Source organism: Candoia aspera, chromosome 1, assembly GCF_035149785.1.
Source record: "Candoia aspera isolate rCanAsp1 chromosome 1, rCanAsp1.hap2, whole genome shotgun sequence".
Lineage (NCBI taxonomy): Eukaryota > Metazoa > Chordata > Lepidosauria > Squamata > Boidae > Candoia > Candoia aspera.
In genome coordinates this window covers 335,964,419-335,988,888 of record NC_086153.1, presented here as the reverse complement: position 1 = coordinate 335,988,888, position 24,470 = coordinate 335,964,419, and the positions used below count along the sequence as shown (strand labels likewise).

General features: G+C 42.8%; 1 protein-coding gene across 1 annotated transcript; it reads left to right on the top strand.

Annotated features, from left to right (window-relative positions):
• The first annotated feature begins 294 nt into the window (after nt 1-294).
• LOC134487460 (serine protease 57-like) lies at nt 295-8,353 on the top strand. The gene is made up of 5 exons (XM_063289279.1): nt 295-309; nt 1,123-1,331; nt 3,285-3,429; nt 6,120-6,380; nt 7,939-8,353. Exons 1-5 carry the CDS (start codon nt 295-297, stop codon nt 8,089-8,091), a joined length of 783 nt encoding a protein of 260 aa, XP_063145349.1. The 3' UTR covers nt 8,092-8,353.
• The last annotated feature ends 16,117 nt before the right edge of the window (nt 8,354-24,470 follow it).

Sequence of the window (24,470 nt, the reverse complement as noted above, 5' to 3'; positions counted from 1 at the left end):
ACTTAATCTTAGGCTGCCCGAACAGAAGGGCTGTAAACATTTTGATTGCGAGAAGGGGTTGTTCTATTCTACACTGGAGTGTCCAGGTCTTATCTGGACAATTTTGCGTCAGCCATGGATTTGAGCCAACACGACCCTTGTTCTAAGTCGATTAGTTGATTTAGGTAGCAAATTTGGGGCAACATGGAAGGCGAGCAGATATTTAGTTGTTTAACGTGTGGTTATTGCAGTCTTCCTAACACAGAGGAGAGGTGCTTGCAGGGGTGTCTGTAGGGTATAGTCAAAAAAGTCAAGATGGTGGCCACAATGGTACAATTGAAGCTCCAGCTGTTGTTTATGTGCAATGCAGCCACCATCTTGACTATTTTACTATACTCTGCAGACACACCTGGACAGTTGTTGGATTTTTGCTAGCTTTGAATCCTTATGCTAAGGGTATTCAGGGTGTGGCTGTGTGTGTGAAAAGTCAAGAAGATTCAACACACACTGAAAAGTGGGAGGGTTTTGATTGTGCAGTCATGGCTGCCATTGTGACTTTTCACACACAGACACACTGCATGTGCAATGACTTCAGTGAGAAAAGACACTGAATATTCTAGGGATCATCTAGAGCAGTGTTTCTCAACCTTGGCAACTTTAAGATGTGTGGACTTCAATTCCCAGAATTCCCATCTTAATTCCCATCTTAAAGTTGCCAAGGTTGAGAAATGCTGCCTTAGAGTTTTGCAGCCCAGATAGGATGATCCTTAACCCACAGCAGTTAAGCTATAAAACCTATGCAAGGTTAACATCAAGCTTACATGTTTTGTGCACAGATCTTCTAGGTTTTTCTCAGTCCTGCTTAAGTGTGTTGCACCAACACCGTCTGAATCTCACTGCTCCCTGCCTACATTAAAAAACAGGAGGGAAGGATCCCAAGCACCAGTGGAAAAGTATTTATTTGGCCCAACATGTTTTGAAAAATTGTGCCTTTTTCAGGGGCAGTGACAACAGAAACAACCAGACACTAAAGTAACTTACAACCTTCATATAATGAAGCAGGATTTCTAACGGTGGTCCATTCAGGTCATAGCAGCGTGGGCTACATCTGGCCCAAGGGTAATTAATTCCTGATGAATCTAGAAGGCATCTTTTCCTCCCCTTGTGCCTCTTTGTGCAGGTCTTTACTTTGCCCGTGGGCCCTTGAGAACTTGGGTCATTGGGGGCAAGGAAGTGACACCCCATTCTCGGCCCTTTATGGCATCCATCCAGCGGGAGAACAAACATATCTGCGGAGGATTCTTGGTGAGACGGAGATGGGTGATGACAGCAGCTCATTGTGAAATTCACAAGTAAGTAAGAGCCGGTAGGATGTATTGCAAGTAGATGAAGAACAGACCAAATTATTCCCTCAGTGACATTATACTCCAGTTAATCTGGGCATGAAGTCAGATGGATTAGAGATCCCATCTTGTACCAAATAGTGGGAGACACTTGGGATAGGACTGGACTTCAGTTGTGTTTGCGGTATGCTACTCAAAGTGAGTGGTATAGATACTGTGAGTAGGGAATGTTATCTGTGGCATAGATACCACTATGGCTGATAACTGAGCCTACGCCTTCTCAATTTTATGAACAAGCATTACATGAAAAATTCTGTATTTGATTTATATTTGTAGAACTCAAGTTGGTGTACCTAATGCTCTCACCACCTATTTTCCCCACAACAACAACCCGGTGAGGTGGGTTGGACTGAGAGAGAAGGACTGGCCCAAAGTCACCCACCCACCAGCTTCTATGACAAAGGGAGGACCAGAACTCACAGCCCCCAGGTTTCTAATCCAGCATCTTAACCACTATGCCAAACTGGCTCTTGATTGACCAAAGCATGCTGGGCAAAGAAATCACTAACTCTGGGCTCATCTGATGGTGGCCATGACATATGGAGGATTGCCACTTAGAATGTAAGAGGAATAAATGGTAAAGAGCATGAATGAAATGAAATGAAGAAAAATAGGCATGTTGTATGTCTGGGAACTAAGAGGGAGGGGAAGATGTAATGGGTCACACTGACGATGGACTGATTTTGTGGAGTGGAGTGGATGAATGTGAACAGGTGGGCTTGATTATGAAGGAGATGATTAAAATTTATTTATGTATTATTTCAATTTATATGGCGACCCGTCTCAAGTTCATGACTCTGGCAGCTAACAGTGTTAAAAGAAAAATATAAAAGCCTAAAAAAACAGAAAAACTAAATGTGTGTCAGAAGGATGGGAGGAGGCAGGAATTATTCTGTTTGGGGACAGAATAATTGAGAATTAATAAGTGAGAAACTGATTAAGCCATTTGGAGACCTAAGAATAAATGGGCATCTGCCTAGGAAAAGGTCTGTTCATTTCAGATATAGGGCATAGGCATATGGCAAAAGACACGGGCGGACACAGAGGGAGCGAGGGAGGCCCAGGACAACATCTGGGGTGCTGAGTGCTTGTGTGGGAGCAGTAGACATCTTCCTTGGCATCTTCCCTGGCATCTGGTGGAAGGGCTGGACTGAGTTGGTGGGCATTTGCCTTCCTTCAGGTGTGAGAGGGTAGGGGTGGCATCTCAGTTCATGCCAATCTGTAGAGCAGTGTTTCCCAACCTTGGCATCTTGAAGATGTGTGGACTTCAACTCCCAGAATTCCCCAGCCAGCTTGGTTTTGAAGAGACCTTCAAAAGCAAGCAGTTGAAGGAGCAATGGTTGAAAATCAAGCATTGCATGAATATGGTGGAAGCAGGAGTGGCTGCAAGGAGAGAAAGTTAGAGAAATAGGGAATGGTGTTGGTGTAAACTAGTTGTAGCGACGTTTCCTTTTCTTTTTCTTGCTCAGGCTGTTTATTTTAATTCTTCCAAATCAGTGTTTCCCAACCTTGGCAACTTGAAGACATGGGGACTTCAACTCCCAGAATTCCCCAGCCAGCCTGCTTAAGTCCACATGTCTTAAACTTGAAGTCCACATGTTTTCCAAATTTGAGAAACTCTGTTCTAAATCCTTTTCTGTATTTTGTACATCCCAAACGGGAATCACGTGATGGATTTGCCTAAACGTTTGCACGACTTAGCACAATGACTGAGGTACAAACTGCGAGCTCGCTGAAGTGCCAAACTCCACTTCAAAAAGCAGTGTGTGTCTATAGTGTTGTGTTTCCCAGTAGCTACAGGAAGTTTCTCCCGAAGAGGGGGGTGTCGCTTTTGCTTATGGGTATCGTCTTATGTAGGGATCAATATCGCCACTTCTAACTCCTCCCAATCTACCCCTGCAGGCAGCCGGCTTTCTTCCGTGTCATCCTCGGTGCCCATTCGCTCAAGACTCCGGAGGCCTCACAGCAAATCTTTGGAATCAAGAACTCTATTGCTCACCCACTTTATGATAGTGCGACAGTGCAAAATGACATCCGTCTAGTCAAAGTGAGTGTAGGGAGAAAACTGGCATCTGCCTGGGTATACAATTAAACCTCCAAATGGGTTAGTGCAAGATCCTAAAGCCAGTCCTCCCTTCCTCCCTCCCTCCCTCCCTCCCTCCCTCCCTCCCTCCCTTCCTTCCTTCCTTCCTTCCCCTCCTTTCTTTTCCTTCCTTCCTTCCTTCCTTCCCAGCTTTTCTCCTTCCTTCCTTCCTTCCTTCCTTCCTTCCTTCCTTCCTTCCTTCCTTCCTTCCTTCCTTCCTTCCTTCCCCTCCTTTCTTTTCCTTCCTTCCTTCCTTCCCCCTCCTTTCGTTTCCTTCCTCCATCCCTCCCTCCCTCCCTCCCTCCCTTCCTTCCTTCCTTCCTTCCCCTCCTTTCTTTTCCTTCCTTCCTTCCTTTCTTCCTTCCCCCTCCTTTTGTTTCCTTCCTCCATCCCTCCCTCCCTCCCTCCCTCCCTTCCTTCCTTCCTTCCTTCCCCTCCTTTCTTTTCCTTCCTTCCTTCCTTCCCAGCTTTTCTCCTTCCTTCCTTCCTTCCTTCCTTCCTTCCTTCCTTCCCTCCTTCCTTCCTTCCTTCCTTCCTTCTTTCTTTCCTTCCTTCCCCCTCCTTTCGTTTCCTTCCTCCATCCCTCCCTCCCTCCCTCCCTTCTTTCCTTCCTCCTCATTTGCAAAACTAATGACCTCAGAGGAAAAGGTTTTAGCTAAGTGGTCAAAACATCAGGAATTATGCTTAAGACCCTTTGCATTCATAAAACCATGTGCTCTTTTGCTGAACAGTTATTCGTTGGTGCAAAATAAAGTAAGATTCCAGTCCTTACGATTCTGAATAAATAGCAGATTTAAAAAGGCATTTAGGAAGCTACCTTATACCAAATCAGCCAACTAGTGTATCTAGATTGCTGTTGTCTTCTAAGCTTGATTGGGAAAAATTCTACAGTTTTCAGACAGCTGGGGACTGAAATGCTAGTTGTTCATCAATGCAAAATATACTTTCTGTCTCTCACTTCCCAGACCCTCACAACACCATTGCTCAGCACACTAACATTACTGCATGTAATTAGTAAACATAAGAGGTCCATTTTCCGTTGTTTTGTGTTCTAAAAATTAAACGCTAGGTGGCAATCCTGGCCTCTGAAAGGAAGAAATAATTGCAGGCAAAATGTGTTATATATCTAAAATCCAGCAGGGTGGAAATGCTAATAACTTTCTACACCAGGACACACCACATGGCAAACATCTGGATCGTGTGGCAGGAAATCCAGTTGTTTTGAACAGCTTCTGAAATGCGCCCCCTCAACATTTCTTTCTGGCCCTCCCAAACTTTTTGGATCGCTTTGCACATACATACTGGTGGCCATAAAACTGTAAATAAAGCTTATGTAAGGGGGTGGGAGAAGAATCTTCCTGTCGTGATGCATAAGACTTGCATTCAGATTGTTTTGTGTTTACAAAAGCAACTTGGTGAGGTAGGAGCTTGAACCATCGTGACTACATAGGCAAGTCCATACTGTTTTCTTGGCAACAAGACAGAAGTGGTTTGCTCTTTTCTTCCTCTGGCATAGAGGGTGTTTTGTGTGTGTGTGGGGGGGCATTGTCTACAATTCTAATATGACATCCTAACTCTGCCTTTTTCAACCTGCTGCCTTCCATCATCTTGGTCAGCACTTCTGATGGTACCAAGAAGAAGGTAGGCTAATATAGGCTAATCCAGCCATTCTTCCCTACCTCGGCTGACCATATTTCCTTGAGACAAATATGGGACATGGGGATGGCAAAACGGGACGAGGTTAAAAACGGGACATTGGGATGGCAAAACAGGGCAGGGTTGGGCATCAGGCTGGATCGGCAGGCAGGAACTTCCCTGGTTTTCTCAGGCTGGGAATCTTCGGATTCCTTCGTTTGTGAGAGGCAAGGCTGGGCTGGAGAGTCTAGTGAACAGTTGTCCCCGACAAGCCATTCCTCCTCTGGCTGTGCTTTTACGTTCTTTTCTTCCCGCCGTTGCAAGGCAGGAGCCAATCGGCTCGCCCTTTGATCACTGCCTATCAGCTGATCCTGTTTTTTCCTTTTTAGATTTCCTGCTGGGTTGAGCTCTGCAGCTTTTTTCCTGCCATTTCTGCTGAGCTCCCCCTCCTTCCACTCAAAGTCAGACCTCGTTCTGACAGGTTCGCAGGAACTTTCAAATTTTTAAGTAAGGTTTTTAAGAAAACGGGACAAAATGGACATTTATATTAAAACGACGGGATGGTCTGGAGATGTTAAAAAAACGGGACTGTCCTGTTCAAAACGGGACGTATGGTCAGCCTATCCCTACCCCAATTAGAGCCAAGGGCATCTGTGTGAGGGCAGGGGTGTCCACAAGGTATGGTTACAAAAGTCAAGATGGAGGCCACAGTGGTGAGATCTCAGCTCTGCCCATTATGGGTGGACCTTCAGTTGGACCACCATGACCTAGATCTTTTGACCATACCCTGCGGACACCCCTGATCATGGGGTTCAACAAAGTCCAGATGGTGGCATCCTACATGTAAAAAAGGGGTTGGGCTTCATCACACAGTTGTGTCCCCATCTTGATGTTTTTATATTCCCCCTGCAGACACTCCTGGTCAGAGCCCTTTGCTCACACTTTGTAGATGAATTGTTGCTGAAAATGCAACACTGGCCTTAGCACCACATCTGTTTTTTGTCCCACTCTGCCTGCAGTTGAACAGGTCAGCCATTTTCAACTCGAAGGTCCAGCGGATCAAGTTACCACAAGCTGACACCGATCCTTGCCCTGGGCTCCTATGCCATGTTCTTGGCTGGGGGGTAATCTCAAATTATGGGACCGTCCCCACAGAACTCATGGAAGCCAACACGACCATTGTGGACAGGAAGGCTTGCAACGAATCATGGCAAGGACACGTGTTCAAGGGTATGGTCTGCGCAGCCAACACCAGTCCCGTCCTGCAAGGTTTCTGTACGGTGAGCCTGAGACGACTTTCCCCAAATAGAAACTCAGAATGCTTACGAGTTTTATATGCCACGTTTGACATTGCAATGATAAAATTGCAAAGCTGAGACTTGACAATAGGTTAATCCTGTAATCCATTAGGCCTTTGGTTAAAAGTTGATTGATTAAATTTATTGATTCATTCTATTTCAGTGTTTCTCAGCCTTAGCAACTTTGAGATGTGTGGACTTCAACTCCAAGAATTCCCCAGCCATCAAGGGGAATTCTGGGAGTTGAAGTCCACACATCTTAAAATTGCCAAGGTTGAGAAACACTGGTGTAAAGGGATGAATTTGCCTGTGGAGCAAAGTTGCTAAGGCGGAGAAACCCTGCTCTATTTATTAACCATCTATCTTACGACTCTGGGCGATGTGCAACAAAGAAAGAAAACAAACCAAAAATAATACAAAAATAAACTCCGTCAGAGAACATAAAACAATCACAGAAGTGCAAAAGTGGGCACTGAGACCGATCAACTGCACTACTACTAATGTGGTATAGTACTAGAAGAAAATCATGTCTACATCCCTTAACAAAACGACCCCATTTATTGATAAAAGTTACAGTCAGTTATAACTCAACCTTTTTTCCAGGAGGTGGAAGGTCGACAGATTTGTTTCTTCTGCCACCTTTATTTTATTTTCATAGTCCTGGGGGCAGCTGGACTAGGAGTCAGTGGTTGCCCCCCCTCACTGAGAAAGGGTTAGGGTTGGCCTGAATTATGATCTCCACACCCCCAGAATGCTCCACGGTTCAGCGACAGGGGTATGGAATGCCTCCCACCCCGCTAGCTAGCACCTCCAGAATCCCCCAGGTAGACAGAAGGCTTTGTGAGAACTTGTGAGAAGGTGCTAAGAACTCACAAAATGTTGGCACACTCTTGTACAAGTGCTCAGGAGCAAGACTGCCAAAATGTTGTGAGATTTCAACTACCCCCTCCCCTCCTCATTAATACCAATATTATATACAAAATATTATTACACAAAATAATACACAATACAAAGAACAAATAAAAGGATCGCATCTTTGAGTGATGTTCTTTGGAAATTGAAGTTCCAGATAGGAACCTAGGAATTTTTGGTAAATCCGCAGTTGATATAGCCAAAATATTTAGTTCTTATAAAAATATGCTCAGTCTGCTTGTTATTCCACCTCAGATGCTCATACTTAAGATCTAATCTACCCATTGTGATCATTACATCTCTGTAGTCTAATTTTTTTCCAATTCTTTTGCCTTGATTCTACTGTCCTTGGTTATTATCCCTCCCCCTCCACTCCTCCTGCTCCTCCTGCTCCTCCTCCTGCTCCTCCTCCTGCTCTTCCCCCTCCTCCTCCTCCCCCTCCCCCTCCTCCTCCCCTCCCCCTCCCCCTCCACTCCCCCTCCTCCCCCTCCTCCTCCTCCTCCTCCTCCTCCTCCTCCTCCTTCTCCACACTATTGGAAGGGGGAGTATGGTGCTGGTGCTGGAATCCATCTGCCCAAGGATCATTACTGAGACACCATGGTTGACACTCTCTCTCCTTCTTCTATAGGGTGACTCGGGGGGGCCCTTAGTGTGTGGGAGAAAAGTTCACGGCATCATCTCCTTCAACGGAAAGAGATGTGGGGATCGGTGGTTTCCAGACGTCTACACCCGCATCGCCAACTACATCCCCTGGATCCGTTTCGTGCTGAAGACCTTTTGATTGGTGGCCTTGGAAGGCTGCGTGGGGTTCTCAAAGAAAGTTGACCCATTTGGTGGAAGAGGAGGGACACATTTGCTCGGCCTTGCCCAACTTTCTATTGGGAGAACCACTCCCAGAATTTCCAGTGGTCCTTAGCCATATTGACTGGATATTCTGGGAGATGTATTTGTCACACATCTAGAAAGCTAGAAGAGGGATGCTACACTGACAGCTGGATAGATTTTTTTAAGGCAGCTTCTATAGAATAATTAAATGTAATTAATCAAGGGCACAGTATACTGTACATCAGTGTTTCTCAACCTTAGCAACTCTAAGATGTGTGGACTTCTGGGAGTTGAAGTCCACACATTTTCAAGCGGCCAAGGTTGAGAAACACCGATGTACATATAGAATGCTATCATCCAACTGAATGGGGAGGAAAAACTCTTCGCATGTCATTGGATTATATTTCATTTTTTAGCTCAGCTTTGCATAATGATTCTCTTCCCCCTTCCTCTCCTCCTCCTCCTCCTCCTCTCCACCCACTTACAATCAGTGATGAATCTGTTATGAATCTTGGAACAAATGAGTGAAGTTCAAGTCCTTCCCTGCATAAGTCCTGGCCTGCTGACCTCATGCTTTGTTCATTCCAGCTGTAGAACTTGGAATTCCTCCCCAAATCCCCCCCCCAGAGCTGAGGGTGCGGACTAGTCATCTTGTTACCACAGTCACTGAACAGTTGGAAACCCTTGCAGAGCTGTGGCTGATCATCCCAGAATCTACCAGTCTTTCTCGTCTTTTTCTGCATGACCATCCCTGGTTCACGTGAAATGGAGGGAAATGGAGACTTTCGATGGCACAATTCCGTGTGTGTGTGTGTGTGTGTGTGTGTATTAACAAGGAATGTTATTGTCTTCTTTGCATCTTAAAAAAAAAATCCCCAAAAGCACAATATAGGCTGAAAAAAAATTGAGCTTGCTTCCTAAGGAGCCTTCATTGCATCATCAGTGGGAAAGAGATAGAAGCAGGCCCCACCAGGATTTTGCTTCTTTTGATTTAATTTAAATGTCCATTTCATTAAAGTTATATCAAACACCACTAGTATGATTAGTCTCCAAGCATTTACTAACATTTACCCTTAATATGAGTATCCACCGTGCATTTACTAGCATTTCCCTTCTGTGACATTAAAAATTCAGAGGCAATGTGGGGTGGGGGGAGCTGGGGGCCCACATGCAGTCTGGGTCCTCAGGTTCTGCAATGCCATATTAGGAAGTTTCTTCTAAAGTTTAACCAAAAATGGCTTTTTGCATGCAATTTTCTTCACCCAGTCCAAGTCCTGCCCCGCTGAATAACAGAGAACAAGTCTGCTTTCCATATGAAAGCCTTTCAGATATTTGAAGATTGCTATCATGTCTTTGCTTAAATCTCAACATGTGCACCTAATGCCTCTTTTAAAAAATCCAGTGTGGGTCTGCATTCAGGCGATAACAACATTGCAAAGAGTTTCCCTGTTTTGCTTTCATGTTCCTATAAAAATTAGGCTTGGCTGAACCGAGGATCGAATATTCTGAGTAGCTTCTTTGCTGCGGTTAAGGTTGGTTGTTCCAAACTTTTGCCTTTTAAAAATAGATGACTGGCCATGTATTTACTTCCTTCAGTACCTATGGACAGTGTTTTTTTTTTCTCCCACAGCTCACTAGTATTAAAACAATGATTTTTAGAGAAATATCACATCTTTATTAATTATTATCTATGTGTATTCAGGTATTTCATTTTTTTAGGGTTGTAATATAGGTCCAAAAAGGTCCAAATTGACTGGTACTGTCCTTCCCACATGACATGGCTGCAGCCATGGCTGTGCACCAAATCTCTATTTTCTCCATCTTACTAAAACACATTATGTGAAATCTTTGGTTAACCAAAGCTGTGATGGATGTCAGGATCTATGGGCCACGTGGTGATGGGTTTTGTCACATGGACGATGGCAACTTGGAATATAGGAGCAGTAAATGCTACAGTAAAAACATGAATTAACAAATGAATTAAATTAAAGGAAAATAGATAAATTCTGTGTCTGGGGAACTAAGCAAAAGGAGAAGGATGTTATAACTCTCATTGAAGGTGGTCTAATCTTGTGGTGTAGAATTTATGAAAACATGCAGAGAGTGCAGTTTTAATTATGAATAGATGGGCTAAAATATATGTTAGAAAGTATGAATTACTGTCCTCTATGTTATTCTGGGTGTATTTGAAAGCAGGAATCTATAGGTTAGTAATAGCTGCATGTTATGCTTCTGTCAGTGGTGATCATGGAACAGCCTAGAAACCAGGAGGCTGTGAGTTCTAGTTCCGCCTTAGGCATGAAAACCAGCTGGGTGATCTTGGGCCAGTCCCTCTCTCTCAGCCCAACTCACCTCACAGGGTTGTTGTTATGGGGAAAATAGGAGGAGGAAGGAGCATTTGATATGTTCGCCACCTTGAGTTACTTATAAAAATAATAAACATGGGATAGAAAATAAATAAAATAAAAAATAAAAATTGTACAACATTCTGAATGAATGGATCTGGAGGAAAAATGATTGGTTAGGACAATAAATGACTTTAATTGTTAATTTAAATGTTTTGTTTTCATTATTTTTGAGTTATCATACACTACCCAGAAGCCATATGGGTTGGGGCAACTATAAATACTGTTAAATAAAGAAATAAGGGGAAATAGGTAGTCCTTGACTTATGATTACAGTTGGGACTGGAACTTCCATTGCTAAGTGAGGCACTTGTTAAGTGAGTCATGTCCAATTTTATGACCTTTTTTGCCATGGTCGTTAAGGAAATCCGGCTTCCCCCATTGATTTTGCTTGTCGGAAGCCAGCTGGGAAGGTTGCAAATGGCAATCACGTGACCCTGGAACGCTGCAACTGTCATAAGTGCAAGCCAGTTGCCAAGCGCCTGAATTTTGATCACGTGACCACAGGGACACTGCAACCATCATTAGTGCAGGGACTGATCGCAATTCAATTTTTTCAGCGTTGTCATAACTTCAAATGGTTGCTAAACAAATGGTTGTAAGTTGAGGACTACCTGTATAGAAAAAGTGCTTGGCCATTTGGAAACTCAGAAACAGATGAGATTGGTAACCGGTGAATATTTGTGTAGAAAAAGGTTTTGCCCGTATGGTTTAACCCTATGTCTATTCAAATATATTCAGGGAGAAGCAACAAATAAAAAACATGATTGACTTTATGATGGAGGACTGAGAGAATTAGTAAAGAATACAGGAGTGATGATAAGAGGTTCAGAATGCAGGAAAGCTGTGAATTTGGTAGTGGGTCTTAGGGAAAAATGGGCATGGAAGAAAATGGAAGAAGTGAAAGAAATTAGTATGAAAGTGAATGACTGCAGGCATAGAAAATCCGAGTCCTGTATGTAAAAGGATGAATGGGAGGTGGATAGAAGAAAGTGGAAAGAATTAGGTTCTTTCAGAGGGGCCCAGAAGTGTGTGAGTTGGGAGGCTATGAATGGGAGCTATGAAAAAGAGTGCTTGGTAGAATGATAAGGTGAAAGGGACTGTGGATGAGAAAAAAATGCGCACAGAGCATGCTGCAAAAATGGAGTTGGGAGAAATATAGCGTATAATGACTATTTTAGAGATTTGTATTCACTAATTGATGGCACATAAGGTCAATCAATTTGAATGACGCTGGTATATCAAAGGGGGGAACTGGAACGCATTCCATAAAGAGTATCCAAGAAAAGATGGATGAAAAAGAACTTTAAAAAATGCGACAAGAATCTTGAAACAGTAGCTAATATAACTAGTATAACTGGAGAAATGTTAAGATATGCATGTGGGAGAGTAGCTGTGGGATTTATTGTGTGTGTGTGTGTGTGTGAAAACTGCATCCATGCCTGAAGACTGGAAGAATGCAGAATAGAAAGGAAAGGTAGAAAGGAAAGGAATGCAAGAGCTATATGGAATTTCTTTGCGAAGTATGCCTGGGAAAGTGTTTGGCTGAATTCTGATTGAAAGAGTATAAAACGAGACCATGAGCAAAATGCAGGGCAGGGAGTGCATAGATCAGATTTTTGCTTTTCATCTGATTATTGAGAAACTTATGAATGTGAGAAAGGAGCTGTATTGTATGCATGTTGGGCATTATGGAACGATAAAGGGAATAGGCCTGAAATATTATCTTATATTTCACATTCTATGAAATATTTTGTGTGAATGTGGAGTTGAAAGCTGGCTGCTGAATGCAATAAGAAAAGTATAAGATGGAAGGAAAGCATGCAAGTAAATAAAAGGAACACTTAGGACAGTGTTTTTCAACCTTAGCAACATTAAGATTTTATTTATTTATTTATTATTCAAATTTCTATCACCATCTTCTATCTTCCATCTTCTATCTTCCATCAAGATGTGTTTTCTATCATAATTTCTATTATCATCTTCTATCAAGATGTGTGGACTTCAACTCCCAGAATTCCCCAGCTAGCCATGCTGGCTGGGGAATTCTGGGAGTTGAAGTCCACACATCCTAAAGTTGCTTAGGATATAAGGAATAATTATAATTATAATTACAATTACAATTACAATTATATATCTAAGGATAAATATATAAGGAATGCTTCTGGTAATTCTGCGGTAGCTTGCTTGGGACTATGAATTGCATGTACTTTAGTATGCAGACAATGCCATGTTTTGGGCTAAGAAATCAAGTTTTTTTTTTTTAATCGTATGGCATAGCAGCTGCTTTTTCTTGCTGGGAAATCCTTGTGAGGTCCAGCTGCCAGATGTGTAGACTATTTAGCTGTGACAAGTCATGTTGCCCGGGGTGCACCACGAGGAGGCTGGTCTACATTGCACCGAGTTGGGCTGAGAGGGAGCGACTGGCCCAAGGTCACCTAGCCGGCTTTCATGCCTAAGGCGGGACTAGAACTCACAGCCTCCTAGTTTCGAGCCCAGCACCTTAACCACTAGACCAAACTGGCTCTCAAGAAATCAAGTGATCTGCAGCCAAGGTTAGAATCTGAGATGCAGCAAAAAAGGTCCAGTGTTCGTTGCTACCTAGGCCAACTAAATGCCATTAGAACAGAAAATTTGCAGAATAGCATCTTCCTGCTACGGAAGCTGATGAAATTTGTTTAGGTTTATTTTTGAAGAGAGGCTTACTATAGTTGCACATGTTCAAAGCAATATATAAACAGAAAATTAATGATCTTTGACATTTGGAATCTGCAGTGTCTTGCAGTGCAACTTGCTCATCACAAACCAAGAAAAAGAGATAAATATTGCTACAGAAAGGCTGATGTACTTTGCAATATGCAAAATTGTAGGAAAAAGTTGTTTGCCACACTTGTACAGTAGGCAGAGAAACATGGGTATATTTGGAAGCCAAATGCACCAAAAGACATACCTATTTTAGTATGAACTTTATTTAAAACTTTATTTTAAAATAATCCTCAGGTTTGATGGACCAAACTGGGAGAAAAATGAGGTGGTGAGAAAAAAAACAAAAAAAAATTGCCCAGTCTTACTTCACACTTGTCCCCTAGGAACTGGAAACTAAGTACCCATGCTCATCATTGGATTGTTTTTATTTCAGTTTTGGGCCGTGATTTCTTTTTAAATGTGTCTGCTCGCTGACCTGGCTCAAGTTCAGACTGATTTCTTTAAACAACGTTCCCATGCACAGTCCACATGTATTCCAAGCTCAGTAAGAGCTTTCATTAAGGGTTTAACAAGGGGTCTGGGAAGATCTGCTGCCCCAGACATAACCTTTGGAATATTTCCTTTCATTTTCTAACAGCGTTCCACCAGGCACGGCTTCTATTGTTTGTACATTTTGTAAATAATCTGAGCTCCAGTTAGTTCCCCATTTCTCTAAGTTGTGTCTCCCAAAGATAACGAGCACATTTATTCTTGCTCCACTATCTTACTGTCAATCTGACACGTAGGCCATCTTCCTGTGTTGGGTGTTAGCAATTTTCCAATCCAGCGTCTTCTGATCTGGCCTTGGCTAAGTTGAGAAATCAGAGGACAAACTGAAGGCCCCGCTCAGTGGTCCCCACTGATGTGTGTGTTATCCCCACAGCTGCTCCTAAACAGTGTTATCAAATTAAAGTTTCTAATGTGACAATATCACACATGTTGCTGTAATCCTGGGGGACAATACAAGATATCAATGTAATGCTGAAGTATACTCCCAAAATGTGGAATCTGGACATTTTATGAGGAACTCTAGCTTTAAAGAAGCTGGGATTCAGCAAAGAGAACAATTTCTCATCGGTGGGAAGAAATTTAAACTCCTGAAGTTAAAAAGTAGATTCCAAAGATGTGGGTTTTATCAGTTTTTGAAATGTTTTTATTTTCTAAAAATGAGATGGAAGAATGTGTTTCTAGATTTAGCATCTTAAAGGACTGAACGGCTTTTATATTAACATTGTATGGATCTTTTTTCTTTCTTCCCCCCACTTTATGTTTTAGTTTATTTTAATTACAATTACGAACAATTTTGTTATTGTAGTGTCACTGCTATCTTACTTTTTCATGTTTTTTTTTCCTTTCCATGAATAAAATGGTTTAGGGAAAAAAAAGGTTCCTCAAAATGTGGCAAAGAAAAAAATAGTCTTACTAACAGAGAAAATGATTAGCTATATGATGTCCAATACATTAATTTAATTTACTTTGTTTTTACATTTAATTGAGGTGGAAATATAAGAGAAATAAACTGAGTTTATGTCTCAGTTCCTTCTTTAAACTGTGTTCGGAGTTCAATCATTGACATTTCATTCACCTCCAAGGTTTTTCAGATTTCAGATTACATTTCAGATCTTGGGCTCCTTCTCCAGCATAAGGTTGAGGAGTCCAAGAAAAATTTTCTGTTTTTCTTCCAGCTCTGCTCCTTTTCCTAATTATTTTATCACCACTGTTATTATTATTACTGTTTAGAGTAGTGTCTCTGAACCTTGGCCACTTGAAGATGTGTGGGCTTCAACTCCCAGAATTCCCCAGCAAACTTGCTGCCTGGGGAATTCTGGGAGTTGAAGTCCACACATCTTCAAGTGGCCAAGGTTGAGAGACACTGATTTAGAGTATTATTGTATCATTCCTTCAGGAGGTGAAGGTACCTAGCCCTCCCTTCTTCAGTTTTGTCCCAAAAACAACTACCCTGTGAAATAGGCTAGAGGTTTCTACCACACCAATGTGCAAATTGAAAAAAAAAGTTTAAAAATGTAAAAAGAAATGTAACCAAAACATACCCCTTTATTTGCCTGACATATACCAGAAGGATGGCTGGGATACTGGCCAGAGTGAAGGGGCCAGATAAAATGTTAGGATACCCCTAGTTAAATTTCTTAATTATGGGTGAGGGTTGATCTTGCAACGGGTTGCAGTTCTCTACTGCAGAAAAACCTTGTTTGTGTTCCATCACCACCAAGTACAGTACAACCATCACTATAAATCACTTTGTAAGTGAAAAGTGTAAATTACTTTTCCCCTCTTAAATGATTGGCCAAGGAGGGTTTTCCCTTTAAATACTAGTGCAGATAAAGATGGGGTTGGTCCTTCAGCATATTTAGTTCTGGCCTCAGTAAAATATACAGTTTTTGTCAAGAAGAAATTCGTTCTCCACCCACCAGTGAAATAATTATCTTTCAGTGACTATCTGGAGGGTTTTTGGAACTAATCTATGAATCTTGGAGCCAGCAAGAAGTATTAAAATATTTACAAGAAGAGGAGGAGGAGGAGGAGGAGGAGGAGGAGGAGGACCTAGCAATGTTTTATTTTCTCTGACAGTGTTACAAAAAGAAAGTTGGCCATGATCGGAGGGCATAAACACAATCCAGCATTCGTTTAAGTTTTTTTTAAAAAAAACAAAGTCTCCTTGATGTCTAGTTCCTCTCTTTAAATTTTTATTGCAGCTGGACATTGAATAGATCCTGACACCCTTAGGCATTTGCAAATGAAATTCTAAGATGGTGCAAGACAACCATTTTGGCCAACATGCTCTCCATGAATATGCTCAGGCGGTTTTCTTGTTTGTGCAAACTGCTTTTTCTGGTTCAAAATGCCATTTCACCAATTCCCGAAAATCCCACTTCGATGAGTCTCTGATTGTTCTAGTAACAGGGGAGAGGGGAGCCAATAGGCCCACTTGTCAGAATCTTCCAGGGAGGAGATGAGAATTTTCTACATTTCTGGCATTTCTGCAGTTTAAATTCTGCCATGATGGGCTGTTGAGTTAGCCAAAGGTTGCAAAGGCTTGGAGGAAGGCAGGGAAGAAGCTGGAAAATAAGGATTTTATCCTAGTATTGTTGATTCATGCTAAGAGCATCTGCAGGGAAGGGTCAAAAAAGTCAAGATGGTGGCTTTGATTGGGCAGTTGCGGCTGCCATTGACTTTTTCGACCCCCATTTCAGATGCCCCTGACCCAAGGTTTCCGGTCTTACAGTTTTCTGTGCCCAGTGAAATCTGGCTTAGTAGAGAAAATTGCGACACTGCTGCCACCATTCCGAAGTGCAAATTTCCACAGTATTCTTGCCTTTCATGAGGTCTTTCTGTGATATTTTTAGAGGGCGGGCGCTTTCTCCCCATGCCCTCTTTCCAGATGTTGTTGTTTTCCTCATACGTGATGCACACACCCACCACTTAATTTATATTCAACGTGGCATGCAACTTCCTTCATTTTCATTCAGGATTTTGGTTTTAATATGTTTCATAAGCTGTTGGAGGAAAACCGTTTTTTGACAAGTCACATCTTAAGCTTTACAAAACTAAAAAATAAATATTTGAATGGCAATGCCATTGGCCTGGCCTAGCCTGGTTATGGTGGCAAGAAATTTTCAATATGCTCGGAACAGATTTGTATTGGTGAGGAAAGCACATGATCTCAGGGTCATATAGCACCTTTTTTTTTTAATCCATTCAATCGTGTCCGATTCTTGGAGACTGCCTGGACCAGTCCCTGCAGTTTTCTTGGCAAGGTTTTTTAGAAGTGGTTTGCCATTGCCTGCTTCCTAGGGCTGAGAGAAAGTGACTGGCTCAAGGTCTCCCAGCTGGCTTCGTGCCTAAGACAGGACTAGAACTCACAGTCTCCCAGTTTCTAGCCTGCTGCCTTAACCACTACACCAAACTGGCTCTCATAGCACATTTAACTGGGATCCAATTAAAGGTTGAGGGTGTTGTGTGAACCCACTAACCTAATTAGTATTGTCACAAGAGGGAGGCAGTTTTAACCCAAAACTCTACTGGAGCAACTGTGGGTCAATGGCCTTCCCCTGGTCAGTTGTGCTGTGTGAACCCAAAACTCAACTTTGGATCATTGGCAAAGTCAGTGCTCCAAGAAAAAGAGACAGAAGCATAGAGTGGCTGAGAATGCAAGACATTCTATAACAAAAACTCACTGCCAAAGCCTCAGTATAGGTCACACATTTCAAACAGTGATTGGCCCCAGGCAGGGATTTTCTATCCTGCAAAATTCTGACTTTTGATTGGGTGCTGCCAAATCCCAAATAAGGAATTCTGACTGGCTTAGTAATACACACAACCACAAACACACAAAATGCCCCCATATGATTGCAGTTGTCCATCAAGATTCTTTATGTGTGGCATTGTGTTAACACATTCCTATGTTCCTATGATTTGACTAAAACACCCATTAAAAACACTGATGAAGCCACATATATATAAGATGGCTTTTGGGGAGTGTTTTATCCATATAAATAAGCATGTCAATAATACTTGGGGGGAAGGAGTTAAATAAAAAAAGAATTTCATTAGCTGAAAACAATGGCTAGCTTGGCACACATAATGTCTGGTGCAGAATTGAAAAATGTTAATCACTGCAAGGTGGCAGGATTCCTAATACGCTGGGTCTGGACTGAGAAAAAGATATATTTGGGGATGAAAAAAAGTCTGGGCTAAGTGAGTTATAAAACCAGTTCTTGATGCTAGATTGTAAGGGGCAAGCAATCCTTTTGAATTCAGGTGAAATCTAGAAATTGTTGAAAAGGAAAAAATGATCCTGACTTTGAGAAAGTCACCTGCAGTATTCCGAATGAGCCAACCATTCTTGCACTAACTTCTTTTTCCTTTTCATTCCTGAAATTCTGTATCCCAAACAGCATCTCTTCTACTGTTCCTTTGTACACACTTACACCATTAGATTCTGGTGATAAAGTAGCATTCCCATAGCCCAGGTGGGGTTTTTTAACATCAGCTCCCAAAATAGGAAAGACACTTTCATCTGTTTTGCCTGCTCTGTCCCAGCTGGAAGAGAAAGGGCAGGGGGGTGGGAAGGAAGGATGGAGAAAACAAATGCTCTTAATTCCATCCTGATGTTCGGCTTCATGCACCCCCCATACGGAAGGAAGAAGGTAGAGTGCCAACAAGAAGCACTGGTGGTTAGCAACAGAGCTCAAGAAATTGGCACGGCTTCCCACTGTTTTCCCAAGCTCTGCCCACCCACAAGGATGTCTGAGAAAGATGAAGGACCTGATGGCCTGGGGAGTGGGGGAACCATCTTGTGTGGATAGAAAGAAGAACTGAATAGGAATAAATTCCCAAACAAGAAACCGGATGCGGAAGTGGGATGCTTTGTTCCTGATCCAAACGAGATGACAGACATGGGAAGAAAGCTAGCCCAGCATTCTCCAAATGATTTGGACTTCCACATCCATCAGTCCCAGCATGGGCAGCCAATGGCCTTTTATCTGATGAGGTTGGTTGGGCTGGGAGAGAGGGACTAGCCTAAACTTTGGAACTAGATACCATGAGATGTTCTGCTGGCTTCCAGCCTGGCTGGCTTCAGAAAAGGGTTGGATCAATTGGTGGAAGCCCTGGGGATCAGTGGGTGCCAACCTTGCTGGCAGGGGGACTGCCTCTGAAGGCCATCTCCTGGGAGATCAGTGGGCTTCCTTGGGCAGTTCGTGGCCCACTGCGAGAACAGACTGTGGGACTAGGTGGGCCAGGGGTCCGATCCAGCAGGATGTGACTTATGTTCTTAAAGTACCCCAAGGAACTTCTGTAGCTGAAGGGGGCTCAAACTTCAGTCTTCTTGCTCTTAGTCCAGCACCTTCATCACTGGACTATCCTGGCTCTTGAGCTGAGAGGGAGGGACTGGTTTAACACACCAACCTTATTCCATATTTTCACACGCTCAAAAGGGGAAATCTTCACCCACCGAGAAGGGGAAATTTTCACCCACCGAGAAGGGGAAATTGTCCTGCCGCAGCTTGATAATTTGCTCCCAGACTTGGTTAGGCCATCAGTTGCAGCGAGGGGGTGTAAAGATACATATAAAAGAGGATAAATTAATTTGTACATGTAAAAGAGGATAAATTAAACACATACTGCAGGACTTGGGTTACACCTCCTGTGTCCTAAATAAATTACTATGTCTCCCTATAAGGGTCTTTTGGAGGGGCCAGCTTTAATAAATCCAGAGGAGGAGGAGGAGGAGGAGGAGGTGGATGCTTCAACCTTCCTGTTCTTTCATTGCTTTCTGTCTTGTTGTCTGCTAGAAGGGCCATGCCATAATATGATAATTTATGGCATTGCATGTTGTGCAAGTACAGTATACTTCAGTGTTTCTCAACCTTGGCAACTTTCAAATGTGTGGACTTCAACTCCCAGAATTCTCCAACCAGCATGGCTGGCTGGGGAATTCTGGGAGTTGAAGTCCACACATCTGAAGATTGCCAAGGTTGAGAAACACTGGTATACTCATTCTGTTTGGTAGCCCAGATTTAAGGTATTGTGTGAACCTAGCCAACTGATCTTCCCTGATGCCCTTTTCTATCAGGTCCACCCTGACAGAATCCTTTATAAAAAGTACTCTAAATAATTTTAAATAATTAGAATTGCAGAGCTGCAGGGATCCTTTGATGGTCCAGCCCCAAGAAAGGACTGTCTGAGCTCTGCTTACAGGCCTGTAGCAACAGGGACCCCATTAGCCTTCTGTGTCATTGGTTCTATTATCCTCTTCCTTCTAATATTTGCGGGAAATCTGCCCTGTTGTAACTTCAACCCTTCTGATAATGATCCTGCCCTCTTCTTTCAGGAGTTTGGGGCAAACATCATGCCCCCTTCCATTTCCTTCTCCTGCTAAATGTATCCAGTACTTTTTCGGAGGGCTTTTTTTCCATCATGAAGACCATCTTGCTTATGGAGTCTGGCTAGCAGAGCTATTCTCTCTTACGACTTGGAAACTGTCCTATGACTTGGTAACTTGACACAGCCCCGAAAATCACATTTGCCTTTTTTGCAGCCACATCACACCATGGAGCTCATATTCCAGTTGCTATTAACTCAAATGCTACGATCCTTTCTAGGTGTGTTGCAGCCAAACCGGTCTTTCTCATCAAGTGATGAAAAATCGTTTTAAGAACGTATGGCAAGATATGCAGGCATGGAAACGTGGGCATTTATTTATGAAATGTATACACTACTTCAATGCAATTGAACTCTAGGTACAGTAGTATAATATATATATAATATAGTACATATACAACTATAATGATAATAGAATAACTAATACAGAAGCGTCAGTCTAAAAAAGTCAAGATGGCAGCTGCACCCACATGATCAAAGCCCCAAACCATGTTGAGGTCATGTGATACATGCAAAAGGGGTGGAGCTTCAATCAAGTGGTCACAACCCTCATCTTGACTTTTTTGATGTCTGCAGGTCGCCCTGAAGCAATATGAAGAATATATCAGCATAAAAAACCTAAATCCTTCATTGAGGGCTCCAAAATTGATCCTGAAAGTTCCTCCTGAAAAGCCAAATACTTAAATTTTCTGGAAAGCTTTTCCTTTTGCTTCTGTTTCTAATAGGTGAACCAAAAGTAGTAATTTGTTCCATCTTGGCTTGCGTATCTTACGTTGGGATGAACGGACTGAAATTGGGGTTATCAGGTTCATTCCCACTGGATGTTCCCGTAAAGACAGGGATTTGGAAATTTTGTTTTGTTTTGTTTTGATTCACGATTCCAGCTGAGCTTCCAAACTAGAGGCCCTCCTGGTGGCCCTGGTTCTGGTGATGCCCCAAGTTGTATGCCAAAAGCGTCACAAAGCCTATGCAAAACCTCAAGGAATGCAAGGCTATTATTTCCTTTTATAGTCTATACAATGCAAACTTCAGATTAGAGGGATTAGAGGATTTGCACACCGATCTTTTCAACACAGAAGAAAAAAGCCCAGTCTGGATTGCAACAAAGGTTCATCTGATCTCCTGGTCCCAGCCAGGAAGCCAGAAACATTCAAAGCTCATGGACAGCGCTGTGTGGAAAAGGGCCTTTCTGTCATGAGTAAGGATGGTGAGCCGCATTTCTTGGTTTTCTGAAGACATTTCCAAATGTCTCTCCTTAATTTCTTGTTCCTCCCTCTTTCGATGGGAGTAGGAGTTTGTTAGGATTGATGTCCTAACAGCCAGGAACCACGCTGAGACAAGGAACTGGTCTCTAATGTTTTATTGCTTGTACATAACAGGAATCCTAACAAACTGAAGAAGCGTGGGAAAACCCCAGCCATATAAACCCCAAAGGTTAAGGCGGTCCCGATCTGTGTCTCTTTGAATGGCTGCCCAATTCCTCAGTGCTACGCATGCGCTTAACAGTCTGGATGGGAGCCCCCTGCTCGCCATCCTTACTCATGACACTTTCTCTTTGGCTTGTTATTCTGAGATAGACTGCTTTGGAGCTGTGGAGGCTCCCTTTGGTTTTCAATAGCATTAGCCCTTGCCCACAATTGCTGGGTAATCTTTATGGGTGGGAGTTCCAGAAGTTAATTAAGTATTACAGAGAGAAACATTTCTAACAGCTAATTAATTCTTCAAGCAAATAGCCAATCCTGTTTCCATCCACCCAAAGAACCAAATCAGTCTTCCACCTTCAAATGTGTTTATGCTGCAATTTATCACTGATTTACTCCTGCTGCTAAAGATGCCTTTAGTAGTTTGTATTTGGAGAGTTGTAATTTTGGCAGAACTAGCAGGTATTTCATAAAGTTTCCGTTAGAGACAAGAATGAATTCTTTCAGCCCTGCTGAATATGCCTTTTCAAAGGGGCATGCTGTATTATTGCAAGGGAAGATATTTTTGGTAGAAGAGGTAAGTTTGGTGCTGCTCCTGCAAATTAGCCATTTATCCCTCCCCCAAATGTTCTGGACATCCATTGGAGACAAACCAAGCTTTTTGGACCAGCAGACACATTCATTAATTTGAGGTTAGGTATTGGTTTCGCTCACAAAATGGCTGCCATCGCAGGATTGGTCATTCACAACATGGCTGCCATGTGGGTGCACCATTCATAAAACATTCATCAGAAGACAAACCGGGAAGGTTAACTAGGAACCCCACTCTAGCTACAGAACAAGTTCTCTAATTTTTCTCTACTTTTTACTGGTAATTGGGCTGCAGCCATCAGCCATTTTTGTACATTCTAAGCATGCCTATGAGGTCACTATGGAAGGTTGATGCTAGGCTTTCCCACATCCCTTATTCATCCTTTTTGGGGGGAAAAGATTTTTTTTTTAAGAAAATCAGGTGATTGTCTAGGGCAGAGTTTCTCAACCTCAGCAACTTGAATATGTGTGGACTTCAAGTCCCAGAATTCCCCAGCCAGCATGCTGGGTGGGACAAGGTGTTCCAGAGGGAGGCTGTGACTGAGAAAGTCAAGCTCTGGGTCCAGCCCCCTGCTGTCTTTTGAGGTAAATATCTGGAGCATAGTCTCCCTGTTAGATTTTTTTAGGTTGAGCTGATTCTGTATAAAGGTAATATTGTGAGTTATAACTCATTCCAGTCCTGAAGGACTTTAGATTAATGTTTCCCAAACTTGGCAACATTAAGATGTGTGGACTTCAACTCCCAGAATTCCCCAGCCAGCTGGCTGGCAATTCTGAGAGTTGAAGTTCACACATCTTAAAGTTGCTGAGATTGAGAAACACTGGTGTAGATAGTGTACAGCTGGGAATTCTGGGAGTTGAAGTCCACATATTTTAAAGAAATATGGAGAAAATCTATGGTTGCTAGAAGATGAAAATGACTTGATGGCACATAATCAATCAATCAATCAATCAATCAATCAATGTATGCATGTGATGCATATTACAATACCCTTTTTTTTTTTGCATTCATGTCAGAGTTGACTCTCTGGTGACTGCCTGCCTGGACAAGTCCCTGCAGGTGAAAAACAAACCAGGTTTATTGATGGTCCAAAAAATTAAAGCTGCATATCTCAGCCATGTGGGAACAGCTGGCCTTTCTGTGGCTTACAGAAATGTCTTAGGTAGACCTCTGCCCCTTCTTTTATGGCTACCCTATTTGGACTGCAAAGCTCTTGAATGACTACTTGTATCTCCCCGCTGACATCTACTCTTCCTCTAGAGCAGTGTTTCGATGGGTGGATTTCAACTCCCAGAATTCTCCAGCAAGTATGGCTGGCTAGGGAATTCTGGGAGTTGAAGTCCACTCATCTTCAAGCTGCCAAGGTTGAGAAACACTGCTCCAGAGGTTGGCAGCCTAGATGTGGTAAACTTACCTGACATTCCATCTGTATTTCACACACAAGCAAAAAAGTTATGCTTGAGAAAAATCGGTGTGTATTCACCTTTGAAGACAGTTGGGGCTGCTTGTTCCCATAGCCTGCAAGAAGACATAACAGAAATCTACACCTGATGGTACTCTGAGCAAGAAGCCTGGAGGAGACAGTGACCGTACAGTTTATCTTTATTTTGTCTGCAGACGTCTCTCTTCCCCCGGCTCCCAACTCAAAAAGTCAGATCACAGCACACATCTGGTGCAAAGGAACAGCCCTGGATGGCAAGGAAACATTTTGTCTGCCTCTGGGGATGTGTTAGGGCAAGATTGCAGCTTGGTTTCTGCATGGAGAAAGGGGAAGCATCTATGTTTTTTGTTTAGAGAAAAGAAGGTGTCTGTTCTGTGTTTTGCTTCTTCATAATTCTTATTTAATCTGGGTCATTTTTTAACACAGCTTCTGGACCTGGGACAGGGGCACCCTGCTGTGGATTTTCAAGCATTCAATTCCCACTAAAGTTTTCCCCACCTGCCTTTTGGGCCTCCTTCTTTTTTTAGCCACCTTTCAAGGGACTAGGGAGGAACTGGACATTGTTCACCGTCACTTGAGCTACTTTTGAGCATGGATGTACCAGTCTTCCAGAAGACAGCTAGACCTCTGTCTCATATAGCCCGCCTGACAGATCGGGTCAGGTGGGGAGGGGTGCAGATGAAGGAAGAGGGAACATGAATGTTGCACTAAGAGAGCTCCCTCCTGCTTCATCCTGGGCAGGTCCTCTACCCCCCCACTCCACCCCACCCCATACCCCACCCCATCCTGTCAGCTGCAGTACATTTGGATGTACAGAATTAATGGTTA

What these genes read in the sequence shown, in the direction of transcription:
- LOC134487460 (XM_063289279.1), top strand. An exon ending in GCTCATTGTGAAATTCACAA is followed by an intron (nt 1,332 to 3,284) that starts GTAAGTAAGAGC and finishes CTACCCCTGCAG; the next exon opens with GCAGCCGGCTTTCTTCCGTG. An exon ending in ATGACATCCGTCTAGTCAAA is followed by an intron (nt 3,430 to 6,119) that starts GTGAGTGTAGGG and finishes CTCTGCCTGCAG; the next exon opens with TTGAACAGGTCAGCCATTTT.